Source organism: Leguminivora glycinivorella, chromosome 4 (assembly GCF_023078275.1).
Source record: "Leguminivora glycinivorella isolate SPB_JAAS2020 chromosome 4, LegGlyc_1.1, whole genome shotgun sequence".
In the NCBI taxonomy this organism is placed as follows: Eukaryota; Metazoa; Arthropoda; class Insecta; order Lepidoptera; family Tortricidae; genus Leguminivora; species Leguminivora glycinivorella.
The window spans coordinates 724,948-743,632 of record NC_062974.1 but is presented as its reverse complement, the minus strand read 5'-3'; the positions used below and the strand labels follow the sequence as shown (position 1 = coordinate 743,632).

At 39.3% G+C, this 18,685-nt stretch overlaps 2 protein-coding genes across 2 annotated transcripts in view; both read left to right on the top strand.

Annotated features, from left to right (window-relative positions):
* Positions 1-141: 141 nt before the first annotated feature.
* LOC125225883 (ADP-ribosylation factor 6) overlaps positions 142-18,685 on the top strand; it is a 125,809-nt gene continuing 107,265 nt past the window's right edge. Inside the window, exon 1 of the mRNA XM_048129764.1 lies at positions 142-259. The gene's annotated coding sequence lies outside the window, so the exon portion shown is untranslated. The remainder of the gene's footprint in view (positions 260-18,685) is intronic.
* On the top strand, positions 14,412-17,280 carry LOC125225140. Its single transcript, XM_048128713.1, has 2 exons — positions 14,412-15,359; positions 15,700-17,280. Exons 1-2 carry the CDS (start codon positions 15,060-15,062, stop codon positions 17,278-17,280), a joined length of 1,881 nt encoding a protein of 626 aa, XP_047984670.1. The 5' UTR covers positions 14,412-15,059.

Sequence of the window (18,685 nt, the reverse complement as noted above, 5' to 3'; positions counted from 1 at the left end):
GCCCCAACTTTGACCCTCTCATTTGGACACACTTTTGCTAGTCTGTCAAGAACGCCTTTATGCGCAGGTGATAAGGTTCAATTTAGTATGGCAAAAAAAGTGTGAGCTCAGTCCCTATTGTAGATCGATGATCCATTCTAAACAAGATTGTCAAATTGTCAATCGTGCGGATTCGTGCGTGAATGTGGAGTGTTTTGTGTTGTGAGTGAATGGTGCTTGTGGGTCGTGGAAATTTATTGCCTATTGCTGCTGTTATGTGGTAAGTTTCTCTTTAGTTTGTACTATTTATTTGCATTATTTATGTTTTTATTCTGAGGAGAAACCAATAGGAAAGGACGGCCGCCATACATTGAGTGGCCGTCATCAGCCGTTATTTGACCGCCATCGCCCAAGCTACCGACAGCGACTCCGCCTTTTTCTAAAAATCGTAGCATTTACCACAGAATTTACCAACTAGTTCGACTTGTTTTGTAGGGTTTCGATGTTACTATGTCAAGTTAAAGTTTTTGGTAATTATTTCCGCATGAGTTAACTTTAAAGTTTGCAAAGTGATGTTGCCGCCTCTGGGATGATTCACGTCACGACGCGATTATGAGAATCAGTCCAATTTTTTACCACGCCAATAATTCGTACTGACGGTTACTTGTGTGATTATGCAAGTATGCATAGCAAGATAATGAATGAATTGGTTACAAATGCCTTGGAATCAATTGCTACTTGACATTCTCTGCAGCACGAAGCTGCCGGTTGTTATGCTAATGTGAATTATGAAATTGCCTTGTATTGGCCGTAATTCTTGGTAGATGAATTGTTAACTTGAAGTTAATATGATTTTTACCTTACTGTCCTTAAAAACATGCAAATTAAATGTCAGTGTACAGTGTACCAATAGAAATTACTAAAATGTTCTTTAATACTGGAGAAAGCTGACACTCTCAGTCAATTTCACGCTAAATTCCTTACTGTGACTGTATAGACAAGTTGACAAAGAGATAAATATACTTTTTCTACAAGTACACTATCTAATGTACTAAATAGTAAACACATACTAACTTAAAATATAAGCCAAAGTAAGTATGTTTTGGTCATTAGTTAATGGGTATCACTGTCCATTAGAGTTATCAGTCAATGTCACTTGAATGGTTTTCTGCTTATCATGCTCAACAATTGTATTTTTTACTAACAAAGCTAATTTTATGTCTACTACCTTATCCAATTTCTTTAATTAAGTTAAATACTTGAATTAGCACTGTATTATTTAAACAAAAAAATAGTGTTATTATTATTGTTGCTATGCGGAAGTTGATAATAAAATGTTATGATAAGCATTGCCCATGGGTGTACATACATCAATTATAGATTTTTAGGTCAAGAGTATGTGAATAAGTGAAATATTTGTGAATTATACACTCCCAATTTGTCTGTTGTTTCAGATCATTAGCAATGGTATTAATAAAACTGCTTGCTTTTTTGATTTGTCTAGATTATGAGCCTCCTAAATCATAAAAAAATGTATATTAATACAAGCAATATTATAACGAAACAAATGTTTAAAAATCTTGCTGAATGGAGACTATTTGGATTCACATTTCTATTTATACTGTTTTGTTTATCTTTTCTTGTTCGCTATTTTTTATGTTTGTTGTGATATATTTGACTGGATAAATAATTTCTGTTCTATTGAAATAAAAATGTCATGTATTAGGAAGGGATTACACAATTTCACCCCAGAGTTGAATGTCAAACTCTTGTGAACCTTTTCTTCCCATACAGAGTAGTAATTCTACTTCAGTACCTGTTTAAATTGTTTCTAACATAATAATAATCAAAAATTCTTTTTCCAATGCTATAAAGTATACATTTAAAGATACAATCACCTATGACATTACATATTTTTAAATCTATAATCTAGTCTTTGGCCAAGAGTAAGCCCATTTATAATAATAAAAAAAAAATCAAAGGAAAAATGGCTTCACCGGAGCCAGAGGTCGCAGGTTAGAGTCCTGCTGGAGATGTGAATTTTACCATTTTTCCTTTAATTTAAAAATATGTAGTATCACTCGCAGATGTTTCTGTATGATAAAAAAAAAAAACCTATTGCTTTAAGGTTACCTGAAGCCTTAAAGGTGATATCGGGACACCTGCTTATCTCATGTAAATGTACCTGTAACATTATCTGATAAGGGAAAACAAGGATTCTAAGGTTAATGAAGTCTTATCTACACTAGGCTGACATAGATAAGTGTCTAACTCATTGTAGTTTAAGTTTTATGGAACATTATGATTTTCTACTTAACAGTCTATTAACTTGAAGTAGTCTTTTCAGAAAGAGCAGTAGTGAATGTTTGGGTTGGGTTATGAACTCGGCAGTCAGTCACTGATAATAGTTTTTTTGTTTTACAAGGGAGCAAGGTTGTTTAACCACACTTCAAGCTCAGGCAACAGATTTTAATGTTAATTCTGTCAGTGTAAAATGCAATTCCTTCAGGAGGCCTTCACCCAAAGAGGGATCCATACTAACTAAAGAAAAAATAATAATAACAATACATCAAACAAACTATACATGAAAAACAAGGCTATATAATATAATAATAAAATGAAATTTTGTCATTCATTTCTGAAGTATCAAGAGATCCTGTACCAGTATGTATTTAAAAATTAATGTTATTTTTTGAATCATTGTGGGCTTTATTATTCCTCTACCAACATAGGATCATCATTTTTAAATTACAATTAAAATAATAATAAATTTAACTAGGCCTGTAACTTTAAATATATTTTATCAGTTTATTAATTTAAACAGATGGACTTCTTTGTTGACCAACAGAGTCCAGTTGTCTCAGATCATGAAATGGGGCCAAATGATACATGTGTACGATTCACAGATCATTTTCCTATTAGAATCATCATGACGCTCGCCGTCACTATACACTGGCGCTTTTTATTTTATATTTTCATCCATTGTAATGGGTCAGTTATAAAATGTTCACTAATGTGCGATTATTTAAGTTTTATACGATCAGCGTTGAACATATGCGATTCATGGAATATAGTTAAGGAAAAATGACAGGTAATGTGCGGTAACCACATAAGCCTTTTTAGGGTTCCGTAGTCAACTAGGAACCCTTATAGTTTCGCCATGTCTGTCTGTCCGTCCGTCCGTCCGCGGATAATCTCAGTAACCGTTAGCACTAGAAAGCTGAAATTTGGTACCAATACCAATATGTATATCAATCACGCCAACAAAGTGCAAAAATAAAAAATGGGAAAAAATGTTCTATTAGGGTACCCCCCCTACATGTAAAGTGGGGGCTGATATTTTTTTTTCATTCCAACCCCAACGTGTGATATATTGTTGAATAGGTATTTAAAAATGAATAAGGGTTTACTAAGATCGTTTTTTGATAATATTAATATTTTCGGAAATAATCGCTCCTAAAGGAAAAAAAGTGCGTCCCCCCCCCCTCTAACTTTTGAACCATATGGTTAAAAAGTATAAAAAAAATCACAAAAGTAGAACTTTATAAAGACTTTCTAGGAAAATTGTTTTGAACTTGATAGGTTCAGCAGTTTTTGAGAAAAATACGGAAAACTACGGAACCCTACACTGAGCGTTGCCCGACACGCTCTTGGCCGGTTTTTTTATACATTCCTTGATGGCTTGCGTTAGACCCGGAATTTCCAATCCCAATGAAAGAGTAGCCTCTATTTGATTTAAACTCGACTTACGTAGTCTACCTGCGGTAATCTTACACACTACATCACGCGATCCTATACCTATGTACACAGCACCATCAACTTTCCCATTCATAACATACCTTATTTCAAACATACAAGGCTCACCAAAGATCAATTTATCTAGTACTCATCATAGGAATGCTGTTCACATTCGTGTCACTTGCTGAATTTCCATTCTCACTCGACCCAGTTGGCGGTGTTCTTCGGTCGATAGTTGAACTACTGACATGATGGTGCATTTTAGAGGTCAAATGTGGCTTCCTGGTACAGAAGGGTCCATGTCCTTGCCTTTCAAGTGCGAAGGACGTTTTTATTAAATACCACAAAAAATATGTACTTAGAACTGAAATGTATATATTGAAAATTTCAAAATCCTTTAGGCATGGGACGCCACAAATACGTAACCGGCTTTCTTAGCCTAATCGCCTTAATTACCAAGCCGGATTCCCGGGTTCGAATTATGCGATCCTTTCTTTCAGCATTTTTTTTCTCTAGATGTCTGGTGTAAAATTTCAATTTTTGAAATGCTACTTGCGAAATATATATGTTTTTATGTTCTATTTACCTACATAATCAATTAATCAGGTATGCAATACAAATATTGAAATTTGTGAGACCAAGTAAGGTTAATAATCAAATTTGTCAAGTAGAGATTGACACGAACGCGAACCTACCCTTTTCTTACCGGATCTCTCTAAGTGACCGGCCACACCAGAGCGTCGCGTGTCTCGGGGCGCGCAACGGGCGTCCGCGCCACGCCGCTTCAGTGTAATTCAAAAAAACGCCTCCTCAGTACATTTTGTATAGGAAAGACGTAAGACGCGCCCCAGGTGGCGTGGCGGCGGCGGGGCGCGCGCCGCGCCGCTACATGTAAAGGCGGGGTCGCTACTCTTGAGAAAGATCCTCGAAAATTGGATCGAAACATGTCGAACGCTATATCGACTTAATACGTCAGGACAAGAATTGTTACTCTTTTAACTGATGTTGGTCGTATAACATGTTATTAATAGTGCCGCCCCAGATACTTTGAAAGCATAAAAGCATAATTTGTTTGGGCTTGTTTTTGCAGAAAACATAAGTTGTGAAATGAGTTACCTTCTGAGGTGTTCTTTGCTTCGGGGTTTTCCAGGAAGCTTGCAGTAAGCAGGTTCGCAATGATTGGCAACACATAAGTGGCTGTTCTAATGTGGCCTATGTTCATAGCCGGAATTGTCTGTTTGCTTATAAACTCTTAAATCCACTGCCACTAGAGACTCTTGAGGGACCGTCCACACTCAAGAGACGCATGTCCGCCGACGCGGAACGGACGCCAGCGCCACGCCGCCTGAATGTAATTTAAAAAACGTCTCCTCAGTACTTTTTGTATAGGAAGGACGTATATAAGACGCGCCCCCAGGCGGCGCAGCGCGCGCCTTGCGACGCGTCGCCTGGGGCGCGCCAAGCGACGTCCCTTACGCGTCCCTTGCGCGTCCTTCCTATACAAAATGTACTGAGAAGACGTTTTTTAAATTACATTCAGGCGGCGTGGCGTTGGCGTCCGTTCCGCATATCGGCGGACATGCGTCTCTTGAGTGTGGACGGTCCCTGAGGAAGGTTTAGGTGTATAAATAGTTAGTGTAAGGCCTGAGTGCACGCTCATATTGGGCGTGCGGCGTACAAGTCAAACAATTGAAGCTCATACAAGTGTCCTGAGTCGACGTTCGCACGCTCGGCTCCGAGCGTCGACTCAGGCACACTTAATATTTTCTTTAACGCGAGGAGCTCGCATCTCTAGTATATTTTACTTCTAGTAGTGACCGTTAAGACTCCTTATTCCTTAGAGCGCTCATCAATTTCACGAAACGGCCATCGATAGATGGCGTTGGCGCTCGGTACGCGAGCACCTGCAACTCAACGCGCGTTTCAACGCCGACACAAATAATCTTGATAGTTTTGAATTAAATTGGTAATAACATAATTTTCAATTTTATACGGGGAATTTCCTGTTCATGGTATGGTAGTAGTAAATAAGGTGTATGAATGTAGTAAAAGTATAGTAGTCTACATATACATATATAAATACAGGTTTCCTAATTAATTGATTCAACAACCAACACCGCTGAGCCGAAACTACGAAAGCTAGAAAGTCGAAATTTGTATAGATTGCATTAACAAAATTTCGAAGAGATAAGAATCGATTATGAAAATTTACACCCCTAGTAGAGGGAAAAAGGGGGTGAAAGTTTGTATCGGGATCAATTTGTTTTTTTTTATTAGGAAAATTTTAGTTAGGAACTGGAAATTAGAGAATAGTTTAATAGTGATTTCTGTTTTTTTATTGAATGTATATGCATACTGATTGGTCCCATTTTTATCAGAACCCAGTTCTGATGATGGGATCCTGGAGAAATCCAGGGAACTCCTCAAGTCTGAAAGGCATACATATAGCGATTTTTGTGTTTTTATATGAATAGCATGCATTTACGTACGGAACAATGACATTTGGTGCAGTGGAACTGTTGATGATGGTCAGACCGGAACTCCCTAAATCTAAACGGCACAATTATAGTGACTTTCATATTTTTATAAGAACAGCATGCACTTACGTCCAGAATAGTGACATTTGGTGCAGTGGAACTGCTCATGATGTTGTGTCACTTTTTAACCATCGCCTCAAATCTCTCAAGGAAGGACGGTTCTCAATTCGTCTGTTTTTTTTTTGTTTGTTCCTCGATATCTCCGTCGTTACTGGACCGATTTAAAAAATTTAATAATTAAAGCATTAAAAGCAGTTTTAAAAAATACCTACACATTTCTACATGTGCTCTGCCTACCCCTTTATGGGATACAGGCGTGATTGTATGTATGTATTTGTACATAATCCAACATTCGCAAGTAGCTTTCATCAGAACCCAAAAGGCGGCGGTTTTTTTTCTTAAAAATTATTAAACGTTTTTTTTTATGGGATAGGAGGCAAACGAGCAGACAAGTTGCCTGATGGTAAGCGATCACTGCCGGCTATGGACACCCGAAGCACCAGAAGTGTTGGTGCGTTGCCGGCCTTAAAGATGGATGTACGTTCTTTTCTTGAAGGTTTGAAGGTCGCATCGGTCCGGAAATACCGCTGGCAACAATTCATTCCACAGTTTAACTGTGCATGACGTGACCTGTGCAAAACATTGCGTCTTAGAAACATTTGAAAGGGTGAAAATCAAATTATGTACATGTTCGTTCTAAAAGTAGCTGATCAAACATCGTCGGTTTGGAAAGCCTGCGGTTAAATTTTTGCTCCTTCCTTACTATACATATTTTATTTAGAGGGTTTTGAGATTTAGGTAATAAAACAACGCTTCATTAGGTTTAATAGCATTATGTAAAGTATAATGTCAATGTAAGTGCAAGCAGTCTTATGAATAGAATAGCAGTTCTGTTGACCACCTCCTGACTCCATCATGAGACCTTGGACCTCATCTAGTTCGATGGTGCTCGTCGGCCCAAATCTAATGAGCCCAAACATGATGGGGTTATAATGAGGAGAATAGCAGTTCTGTTGACCACCTCCTGACTCCATCATGAGACCTTGGACTTCGTCTAGATCGATGGTGCTCGTCAGCCCAAATCTAATGAGCCCAAACATGATGGGGTTATGATGAGGAGAATAGCAGTTCTGTTGACCACCTCCTGACTCCATCATGAGACCCTGGACCTCATCTAGTTCGATGGTGCTCGTCAGCCCAAATCTAATGAGCCCGAACATGATGGGGTTATGATGAGGAGAATAGCAGTTCTGTTGGCCACCTCCTGACCCCGTCATGAGACCTTGGACCTCATCTAGTTCGATGGTGCTCGTCAGCCCAAATCTAATGAGCCCAAACATGATGGGGTTATGATGAGGAGAATAGCAGTTCTGTTGACCACCTCCTGACTCCATCATGAGACCCTGGACCACATCTAGTTCGATGGTGCTCGTCAGCCCAAATCTAATGAGCCCAAACATGATGGGGTTATGATGAGGAGAATAGCAGTTCTGTTGACCACCTCCTGACTCCATCATGAGACCTTGGACCTCATCTAGTTCGATGGTGCTCGTCAGCCCAAATCTAATGAGCCCGAACATGATGGGGTTATGATGAGGAGAATAGCAGTTCTGTTGGCCACCTCCTGACCCCGTCATGAGACCTTGGACCTCATCTAGTTCGATGGTGCTCGTCAGCCCAAATCTAATGAGCCCAAATATGATGGGGTTATGATGAGGAGAATAGCAGTTCTGTTGACCACCTCCTGACTCCATCATGAGACCTTGGACCTCATCTAGATCGATGGTGCTCATCAGCCCAAATCTAATGAGCCCAAACATGGTGGAGTTATGATAAGTAGAATAGCAGTTCTGTTGAACATCTCCTGCCTGACTCCATCATCATGAGAACCAGAACCTCATCCTGGTCCCAAAATATAATAATAATTCAAACTCTCAACAAACTTCACGTATAACTTAAAATCCAAAATCATATGAAAAGCATGTCGAATGCTAAAATTGCATAAGGTGTAAAAAGGATCAAGATTTGTTTAGTCGCAGTTTACGGCACTTCTCGGAACTATCGCGCTGCTTACGAAAGCTAGGTGCGCCGGACGATCAAACGCAGGTCCGTTGTCTTCGAGCGCTCGGCGCAGACTGAGCGGGCTCGCGTTAGCACAGTGTCTTTTATTCGAATTTTAGGTGTTTTAAAAACATATCTATCGACAGAAAGGTATGTCTTATATGTATGATTTTTTTTTATAGGTCAATAAGAAGTTCTAGTTTAGGATAATATTATTTAAGAGTTACAAAAAATGCAGGAATCGCAGGAAAAATACATAATGTAAACCTCTTTTTATCGAAAAAATGGGGAGGATACGGAAGGTTATTTATCCACCATTTCAAGTAAATCTTAAAATGTCAAAGTATTAGCTAACTCGTACAGGATATAACAAATAGGATTGTGATCATTTATTACCCCAAATAACATTTTTAACAGCACAATCACGATTCTAAACGAGCTATTCCACTACGAGATTTGAAAACGTCTTCCGAAAAAACTGATTTTTCGGAAGTATAAAAAGACATATTTTAAAGTAGTACCAATTGACTTTCTAGCTTAAGATATGTACTTTTAGGAACATTATCATTTTTTTAATAATCATTTATAGTTTCTTTATAATTTTGAATGAAAAAGGTTCTATTTTGCAAAAAACGCTCGTCTTTAGGAATAAGGCCTCTTAAACCGCATCTGACGGGTACGAGTACGGAGTTACGGACGGACGGAAGCACGTCCCGTACACTGATTATGCGTCATAGATCACCGGTAATCAGAAGCGGAATTAATGTCGTTTCCATTTTAAATTTATGTGTATACATTATAATTTATAAATATGAGAATATCTACACAAATCAACCTTGTTCAATGGCTTTAACGTGTTTTACGGGTACTATCAGCGATCAGATACTCGTATGCATGAGGTCTACGAGTCTTTACATGCCAAAGTTTAAATTACCTAACCTAACCACAAATTTTGGAAAAACGTCCGACCACGATATAGTAGACCGGTTTTCATGAAACATGGCTAAGAACACTTCCGACTTACTCAGCTTTCAGACCAAAAAAACTATTCAATTCAATTCAAAATATCTTTATTCATGTAGGCCTAGTTACAAGCTCTTATGAATAGTTCATTACATATATGTTATGATCTTAATCTAACCTAATTATCAGAGCAATTTATTGTTGTAAATTATTGTTCATAATAATATTGAGTCTATAATATACAATTTCATATAAAAATAATCGTTAAACAAAAAATATATAATTAGGCAGGGACCGGACAACCCCTTCCGCGCTACAAGCCTTTCATTGGGAATCCCTAACGTAAGGACGACCCAATCGAGAGACTCTCCCTTTCGAACTGCAAGCCCATTCATTTGACTAGCCCTTACAAAAAACTAAGCAAAACAATAAAGCTAGCCCTGTGCATTGGCTTAGCGCTATCCGATACGGCTTGCAATCCTTTAATAAGGGTTACCCTTATTTTAAGCGCTATTTATAAGGCTTTCCCTTTTGTTAAAGCGTAGTCGAGCCTTGCGTAAAAGAGACAGGATTATGAATCTAAGCTATTGTACGAACAGGAAGGAAAATGCGCTGTTGCCACTCCGCACTATGCGCCCCATTTTTAATTTTGCAACGAAACATGTTTTCGTTGGATAAAAGTAGAACACGGCTAGAAATTATTTTTAATGAACTGGGAGACAAGGGACTGATGGATGGCCTGATGGTAAATGATCATCGTCGCCCATAGATCAGTATGTATGTTCGTACGTATGAATGTATGTAGCTATGTATGAATGTATGTATGAATATAATTATGTAAATATGTATGTATGCATGTAAATATACAGTGTTGGCCGAAAATCAATACAATTAACCATTAACATTACACATTGAAAACGTTAATTGCCAACATAAAAACAAGCCGTTTTCGTCATCCAACTCGCCTTGATGAGTTAATTGGGTGAGCAGTTCCTAAGATAGAGCTGATGCTGAACCCTGGCTTTTCCCAGGGGAACGCGGGTTTGGTTTAACATAGGCAAGCGCTGTTTTCGTCATCAGAATTGTTTTGATGAGTACTTGAGTGAGCAGTAACCAAGGTAGAGCTGATGCTGAACCCTGGCTATTCCTAGGGGAACTCGGGTTTCGTGCAACATAGGCAAACGCTGTTTTCGTCATCGGACTTGTCTTGATGAGTACTTGAGTGAGCAGTAACCAAGGTAGAGCTGATGCTGAACCCTGGCTTTTCCTAAGGGAACTCGGGTTTCGTGCAACATAGGCAAACGCTGTTTTCTTCATCGGACTTGTATTGATGAGTACTTGAGTGAGCAGTAACCAAGGTAGAGCTGATGCTGAACCCTGGCTTTTCCCAGGGGAACGCGGGTTTGGAGTAACATAGGCAAGCGCTGTTTTCTTCACCGGACTTGTCTTGGTGAGTTCTTGTGTGAGCAGTAACCAAGGTAGAGCTGATGCTGAACCCTGGCTATTCCTAGGGGAACGCGGGTTTGGAGTAACATAGGCAAGCGCTGTTTTCGTCATCGGACTTGTCTTGATGAGTACTTGAGTGAGCAGTAACCAAGGTAGAGCTGATGCTGAACCCTGGCTATTCCTAGGGGAACTCGGGTTTCGTGCAACATACGCAAACGCTGTTTTCGTCATCGGACTTGTCTTGATGAGTACTTGAGTGAGCAGTAACCAAGGTAGAGCTGATGCTGAACCCTGGCTTTTCCCAGGGGAACGCGGGTTTGGAGTAACATAGGCAAGCGCTGTTTTCTTCACCGGACTTGTCTTGGTGAGTACTTGTGTGAGCAGTAACCAAGGTAGAGCTGATGCTGAACCCTGGCTATTCCTAGGGGAACGCGGGTTTGGAGTAACATAGGCAAGCGCTGTTTTCGTCATCGGACTTGTCTTGATGAGTACTTGAGTGAGCAGTAACCAAGGTAGAGCTGATGCTGAACCCTGGCTATTCCTAGGGGAACTCGGGTTTCGTGCAACATACGCAAACGCTGTTTTCGTCATCGGACTTGTCTTGATGAGTACTTGAGTGAGCAGTAACCAAGGTAGAGCTGATGCTGAACCCTGGCTTTTCCCAGGGGAACGCGGGTTTGGAGTAACATAGGCAAGCGCTGTTTTCTTCACCGGACTTGTCTTGGTGAGTACTTGTGTGAGCAGTAACCAAGGTAGAGCTGATGCTGAACCCTGGCTATTCCTAGGGGAACGCGGGTTTGGAGTAACATAGGCAAGCGCTGTTTTCGTCATCGGACTTGTCTTGATGAGTACTTGAGTGAGCAGTAACCAAGGTAGAGCTGATGCTGAACCCTGGCTATTCCTAGGGGAACTCGGGTTTCGTGCAACATACGCAAACGCTGTTTTCGTCATCGGACTTGTCTTGATGAGTACTTGAGTGAGCAGTAACCAAGGTAGAGCTGATGCTGAACCCTGGCTTTTCCCAGGGGAACGTGGGTTTGGAGTAACATAGGCAAGCGCTGTTTTCTTCACCGGACTTGTCTTGGTGAGTACTTGTGTGAGCAGTAACCAAGGTAGAGCTGATGCTGAACCCTGGCTATTCCTAGGGGAACTCGGGTTTCGTGCAACATAGGCAAACGCTGTTTTCGTCATCGGATTTTTCTTGATGAGTACTTGAGTGAGCAGTAACCAAGGTAGAGCTGATGCTGAACCCTGGCTATTCCTAGGGGAACTTGAGTTTCGTGCAATATAGGTAAACGCTGTTTTTGTCATCGGACTTGTCTTGATGAGTACTGGTAAAGCTGATATTGAACTCTGGCTGTACCTAGGGGAACTTAGGTTTGGTACAACATTGACAAACCCGGTTTTCGTTATAGGCCCTGCCTTTATGAGGACTTGGGTGCGCAGTAGCCAAGCCAGTGCTGTAGCTGAGACCTGGTGGTACCTAGGGGAACTCAGGTTCGGTGCAATATAAATAAACGCTGTTTTCTGTTCATAGTATGTTTCGTGTGAAATATCTTAGACTCGTCTTTATGACTGGTACTTGGTTGAGTTGAGTAGAGTAGTACCATAGAATATGTCAAACTATTTCTGTTGATTGTTGTGAATTCTATGAAGATCGTTTGAAACAGAAATACTTTTCTGTTGGCAATCAAGCATACAGCCCGTCTAATAGTAAATAGTTACCGCAGCCTATGGACGCTTGGAACTGCAGTATTCTCTTTATTCCCTGTGTTACTATTAGTGAAATCAACTGTACTTAATTTTGATATTCAAATGGATATACATACGTATTTTTTTAGACATAACTAAAGTGTTTTATGTATGGCAAATTAATAAATTCGTTCTAACTACTTGATGTTAATATTCACTTCTGGTAGGATTTTTGTTCAGTTAATATTATGTTTTATGCCTAACTTGACATTGCATGAAATATTTCTATATTATAATGCACCGAAACCAGAGTTGCCCTAGATACCGCCAGGGCTCAGCTACAGCTCTGTCTTGGCTATTGCGCACCCAAGTCCTCATCAAGACAAGTCCGATGACGAAAACAGCGTTTGCCTATGTTACACCAAACCCGAGTTCCCCTAGGTGCAAACAGAGTTCAGCATCAGCTACACTTCGGGTACTGCTCACTCGAGTACTCATCAAGACAAGTCCAATGACGAAGACAGCGTTTGCCTGTGTTACACTAAACCCGAGTTCCCCTAGGTGCAGCCAGAGTTCAGCAACAGCTGGACTTTGGGTACTGCTTGCTCGAGTACTCATCAAGACAAGTCCGATGACGAAAACAGCGTTTGCCTGGGTTACACTAAACCCGAGTTCCCCTAGATGCAGCCAGGGTTCAGCATCAGCTGGACTTTGGGTACTGCTCACTCGAGTACTCATCAAGACAAGTCCGATGACGAAAACAGCGTTTGCCTGTGTTACACTAAACCCGAGTTCCCCTAGGTGCAGCCAGAGTTCAGCAAAAGCTGGACTTTGGGTACTGCTTGCTCGAGTACTCATCAAGACAAGTCCGATGACGAAAACAGCGTTTGCCTGGGTTACACTAAACCCGAGTTCCCCTAGGTGCAGCCAGGGTTCAGCATCAGCTGGACTTTGGATACTGCTCACTCGAGTACTCATCAAGACAAGTCCGATGACGAAAACAGCGTTTGCCTGTGTTACACTAAACCCGAGTTCCCCTAGATGCAGCCAGGGTTCAGCATCAGCTGGACTTCGGGTACTGTTCACTCGAGTACTCATCAAGACAAGTCCGATGACGAAAACAGCGTTTGCCTGTGTTACACTAAACCCGAGTTCCCTTAGATGCAGCCAGGGTTCAGCATCAGCTGGATTTCGGGTACTGCTCACTCGAGTACTCATCAAGACAAGTCCGATGACGAAAACAGCGTTTGCCTGTGTTACACTAAACCCGAGTTCCCCTAGGTGCAGCCAGGGTTCAGCATCAGCTGGACTTTGAGTATTGCTCACTCGAGTAGTCATCAAGACAAGTCCGATGACGAAAACAGCGTTTGCCTGTGCTACACTAAACCCGAGTTCCCCTAGGTGCAGCCAGGGTTCAGCATCAGCTGGACTTTGAGTATTGCTCACTCGAGTAGTCATCAAGACAAGTCCGATGACGAAAACAGCGTTTGCCTGTGCTACACTAAACCCGAGTTCCCCTAGGTGCAGCCAGGGTTCAGCATCAGCTGGACTTTGGGTATTGCTCACTCGAGTACTCATCAAGACAAGTCCGATGACGAAAACAGCGTTTGCCTGTGTTACACTAAACCCGAGTTCCCCTAGGTGCAGCCAGGGTTCAGCATCAACTGGACTTCGGGTACTGCTCACTCGAGTACTCATCAAGACAAGTCCGATGACGAAAACAGCGTTTGCCTGTGTTACACTAAACCCGAGTTCCCATAGGTGCAGCCAGGGTTCAGCATCAGCTGGACTTTGGGTACTGCTCACTCGAGTACTCATCAAGACAAGTCCGATGACGAAAACAGCGTTTGCCTGTGTTACACTAAACCCGAGTTCCCTTAGATGCAGCCAGGGTTCAGCATCAGCTGGACTTCGGGTACTGCTCACTCGAGTACTCATCAAGACAAGTCCGACGACGAAAACAGCGTTTGCCTGTGTTACACTTAGTGATGGGCGGTGGAAACATTCCCGTTACCAGTAAGTTTCCATTTGGGAACATTACTAGTAAGTTCCCAATGTTACCAGTAACATTCCCAAAAGACGGTAACATACGAAATTGATGATGTATTGAATTAAAATTCGTTGTAAACGTTATTGTCTCAGTGCACCATGTTATGTATATCTAACTATACATATAACAATTGTCCTGACTGACTGACTGACCGACTGACTGATTCATCATCGCAGAGCCGAAACTGTCAAAGCTAGAACGTTGAAATATGCACACTGGGTTGCAATTAAAAAGTGTACTAAGAGATGTAGAAAGATTTTGAAAAATTCCACCTTTAAGAATGTTAAAAAGAGAAGACAATCTGTATGCCAAAATAAATATTTTAAGTTTATTATTATTCCGAATTCATACATAAATATCGGGAAATTAATCCACGCGAATGAAGTCTTGGGGAACAGCTAGTATACTACACGTGTAGATATACATCTTTCTCTTTCATACTCAACGTTTATTTTCTCTTTCGCTCAAGCCTCTTATCGCAATTGTTACCTGGCATGGATCCCTTGGCTTGGGGTTAGTTTTATCTAAAACACGGCTTTGAGTGAACGTATTAATTGTGATAACAAGTGGAGTACAGAACTGAATATGTTACAATGAAGCCGAAAAGTCCAGTGTATAGTTATTTTACTGAAAATACTATAAACAATAAAAAAAGTTACACTTGTAACTTTTGCAGTGTTGTGTACAACTATAGAAATGCTACAAAGTTTGCGGTTCATATTATAAAATGTAAAAAGAGCCCCCAAGATGTAAAGGACAGTTTTAAGAAAAATGACAAAAACTCATCAACATTATGTGAAGCTCAAGTATTAAGCGACAGTGACCATAGCCGTGCCTATACATCACAAGATACAACAAATGTCAGACCAGCATTGATGGATAAAGACGAGCAGGTAAATATATTTTCAGCTTAATATAAATTGTATTGTAAAACTGACTTTGGTAGACGACTAAAAGAAGTTGATAATAATAATTGTATTATATAATTTAAATAAACAAAGTAGGTACCTACTAATTAATAAATAAGTTAAAAACACAACGTAGTATAAAAAAATACCCGACTGTTTCACTGTTTACCTATAATTGGGTATGACCTGTTTGAAAACGTGGTGATTATTTTTTCCGCGTGTACCTTTTTTAAGTAAACGTGATTCAATTCGTCATTTGAAGATATAACATAATAACAAAATAATATAATAGCAATTGTTATATCTTTTAAACTTATTGTTTCAGATGAATATACACAAAGCTGTTGCAAGAGCAATGTATGTAACTGGCACACCTTTCTCTCAATTCGAGCACCCGCTATGGAAAGAAGCTTTTCATATGATGAACCCTTTATACGGTATGCCTTCAAGAAAGAGATTGGCTACATCTCTATTAGATGAAGAATATTCAGACGTTCAAAGCGAAATAGTGAGCAAAATCAATCAAGCCAGTATTATTCACTTGGCTATTGATGGATGGTCTAACCTAAGAAAAGAATCCATCCTAAATGTGATTCTCTATGCTCCGAAACCATACTTCTACAAATTTATAGAAACAAAGGAACAAAGACATACGGCCGAATATCTGTGTGAAGAAGTCACAAATATAATCGAAGAGTTTCATCCGTCAAAGTTTGTTGCAGTTGTTACGGACAATGCGGCAAACATGGTCAGATTTGGGAAGCTCTTGCACGACAAATATGAACAAACTCTATGGACAGGATGTTTGGCTCATACCCTGCATTTGTTTGTTGGGGACTCATTAAAAGTCATGAAAATACGTCGCATTTTTGCATTTACAGTGAGAGTAATAAAAACAATTACACGATCACATATCCTTGGAGCTGAATTCCGAAGACTCGCGGAGGAAAAAAGCGTCAATTCGAGTCTTCAGTTACCAGTTAAAACCAGATGGGGCAGTTATTTAGCATGTCTTCAAAGCTTTATCAAATCAAAAATTGTTGTGCAAAATATGGTAATAAATGAATCTACAACATCACTAAGACAATACAAAAATAAAATTTTAAACGAAGACACATGGACAGAGCTCCGTAACCTTGAAAGGTTTTTAGACCCCATTGTCCAATGGATATACATTCTAGAAGGGGATTATTTTGCAGTACATCTAGTGTACAAGGCATTTAAAGAATTAGATGCATTGCTTAACAATTACCAAACAACAAATCTTCTTGAAAATAATTTAGCAGACCTCAAAGCGAAATTTGAAGAAAGAAAGGCAAATGCTCTGAAACCCATCCATTTTGCAGCGACAATACTAGACCCAAAGAATCAAGGATCACAATTAACAGATCAAGAAAACGTTGATGGATGCGAAATCATATTTAATCTTGGGAATGAATCAACTGATATTTTAATGGAATTATCGGACTACAAGACACACAAAAGCATCTGGGCAAAGGATTTTGTGTGGAAAATGGCAGCTACTACAGAGCCAGTCACATGGTGGGAAACATTATTCTCCAATACAGTGTTAGGTAAAACAGCTGTCAAAATACTAACCATGCCTGCCACCTCTGCAGCGGTAGAGCGGTCTTTCTCTACATTTTCAAATATTCATACAAAACGAAGGAATCGGTTGAAGACAAACAGAGCGGGAAAATTAACTTATATATCTCACAACTGGAAGTTATCTCATCAATCAGAATCACAAAAACCTTTTGATCGGAGTACAATTGTCAACGAGGATATGCATGATACGGATTCGTCCAACTCTGAAGATGAATTTTCGGACGTTGAAGATATGGAAGATGGCACCTCAGATTCAATTTCATCAAACAGTATTTTTTCTACAGATTGTACAGATTGAATTTGAATTGATTAAAATTTTTAACAAGAATGAATGTTAAAGATTTCATTGTTGGAGATTATAGTAAATTTTAATATATTATACCTGTTATGTGAATTTTTACTAGTTGATTTGTGTGCCTGAAGCTGAGTCTTTGTTGGATAACTTATTGCAAATAAGCTAATTGTATCTACTTAACTGATTTCATTTTTAAACTATATGGTCATGCTTAATATTTAAATTAAGATGATTTATATGTGAAACAACATTTAAATATACATACTAAAATTATACACAATGTTGATTGTTATATTTTTCAAATTAAAGTAAGCTAACTGCATGTACTTAATTTCATATAAAAATGATAATACATACTGATTTCATTTTAAAGTACTGACATACTTAATATTTAATTTATAATTATTTACACATATGTGAAACATCATTTAAACGTTACAAAAACTGTGATCATTATTATATACATAATGTTGATTGTTATATTTTCAAAATTAAAGTAAGCTTATTGCATGTACTTAATATAAACATTTATAATAAGTACTGATTTTATTTTAAAATATTGACGTACTTAATTTTTTATTTAAGGTTATTTATATGTGAAACAACATTCAAATATACGTAAAACTGTGATCATTATTATATTATACATAATGTTGATTGTTATATTTTCATAATTAAACTGATTTTTACACATATTTTCTTTTATTTTACATAATTATTGATCTTCGTTTCCAGATAAATAGTATTGATCCCAGTAACTTTGGAAAGTTTCCTGGTAATATTGGGAATGTTACCGGTAACATTGAGAATGTTACCAGTAACATTGGGAATTTACTCTCTTAGAGAACCCTGGACTGTTTTATTGTTGTAAAGAATAGCATTATTATTGAGTTAACTATTTGACACGAAAATAAATATACAATACTAATTATTTTTTGAAAGTTACTCAATGTTACCGCTCGGGGGTAACATTACTAGTAACATTACCGGGAATGTTCCCATTGTTAGTAAGTTACTGGTAACGACCCATCACTAGACTTACACTAAACCCGAGTTCCCCTAGGTGCAGCCAGGGTTCAGCATCAGCTGGACTTTGGGTATTGCTCACTCGAGTAGTCATCAAGACAAGTCCGATGACGAAAACAGCGTTTGCCTGTGTTACACTAAACCCGAGTTCCCCTAGGTGCAGCCAGGGTTCAGCATCAGCTGGACTTTGGGTATTGCTCACTCGAGTACTCATCAAGACAAGTCCGATGACGAAAACAGCGTTTGCCTGTGTTACACTAAACCCGAGTTCCCCTAGGTGCAGCCAGGGTTCAGCATCAACTGGACTTCGGGTACTGCTCACTCGAGTACTCATCAAGACAAGTCCGATGACGAAAACAGCGTTTGCCTGTGTTACACTAAA

Bases quoted from the DNA above. Each gene is read 5' to 3' on its own strand.
- LOC125225140 (XM_048128713.1), top strand. From the start codon at position 15,060: ATGAAGCCGAAAAGTCCAGTGTATAGTTATTTTACTGAAAATACTATA. The intron at 15,360-15,699 runs GTAAATATATTT...TTATTGTTTCAG, and splicing joins TGATGGATAAAGACGAGCAG to ATGAATATACACAAAGCTGT.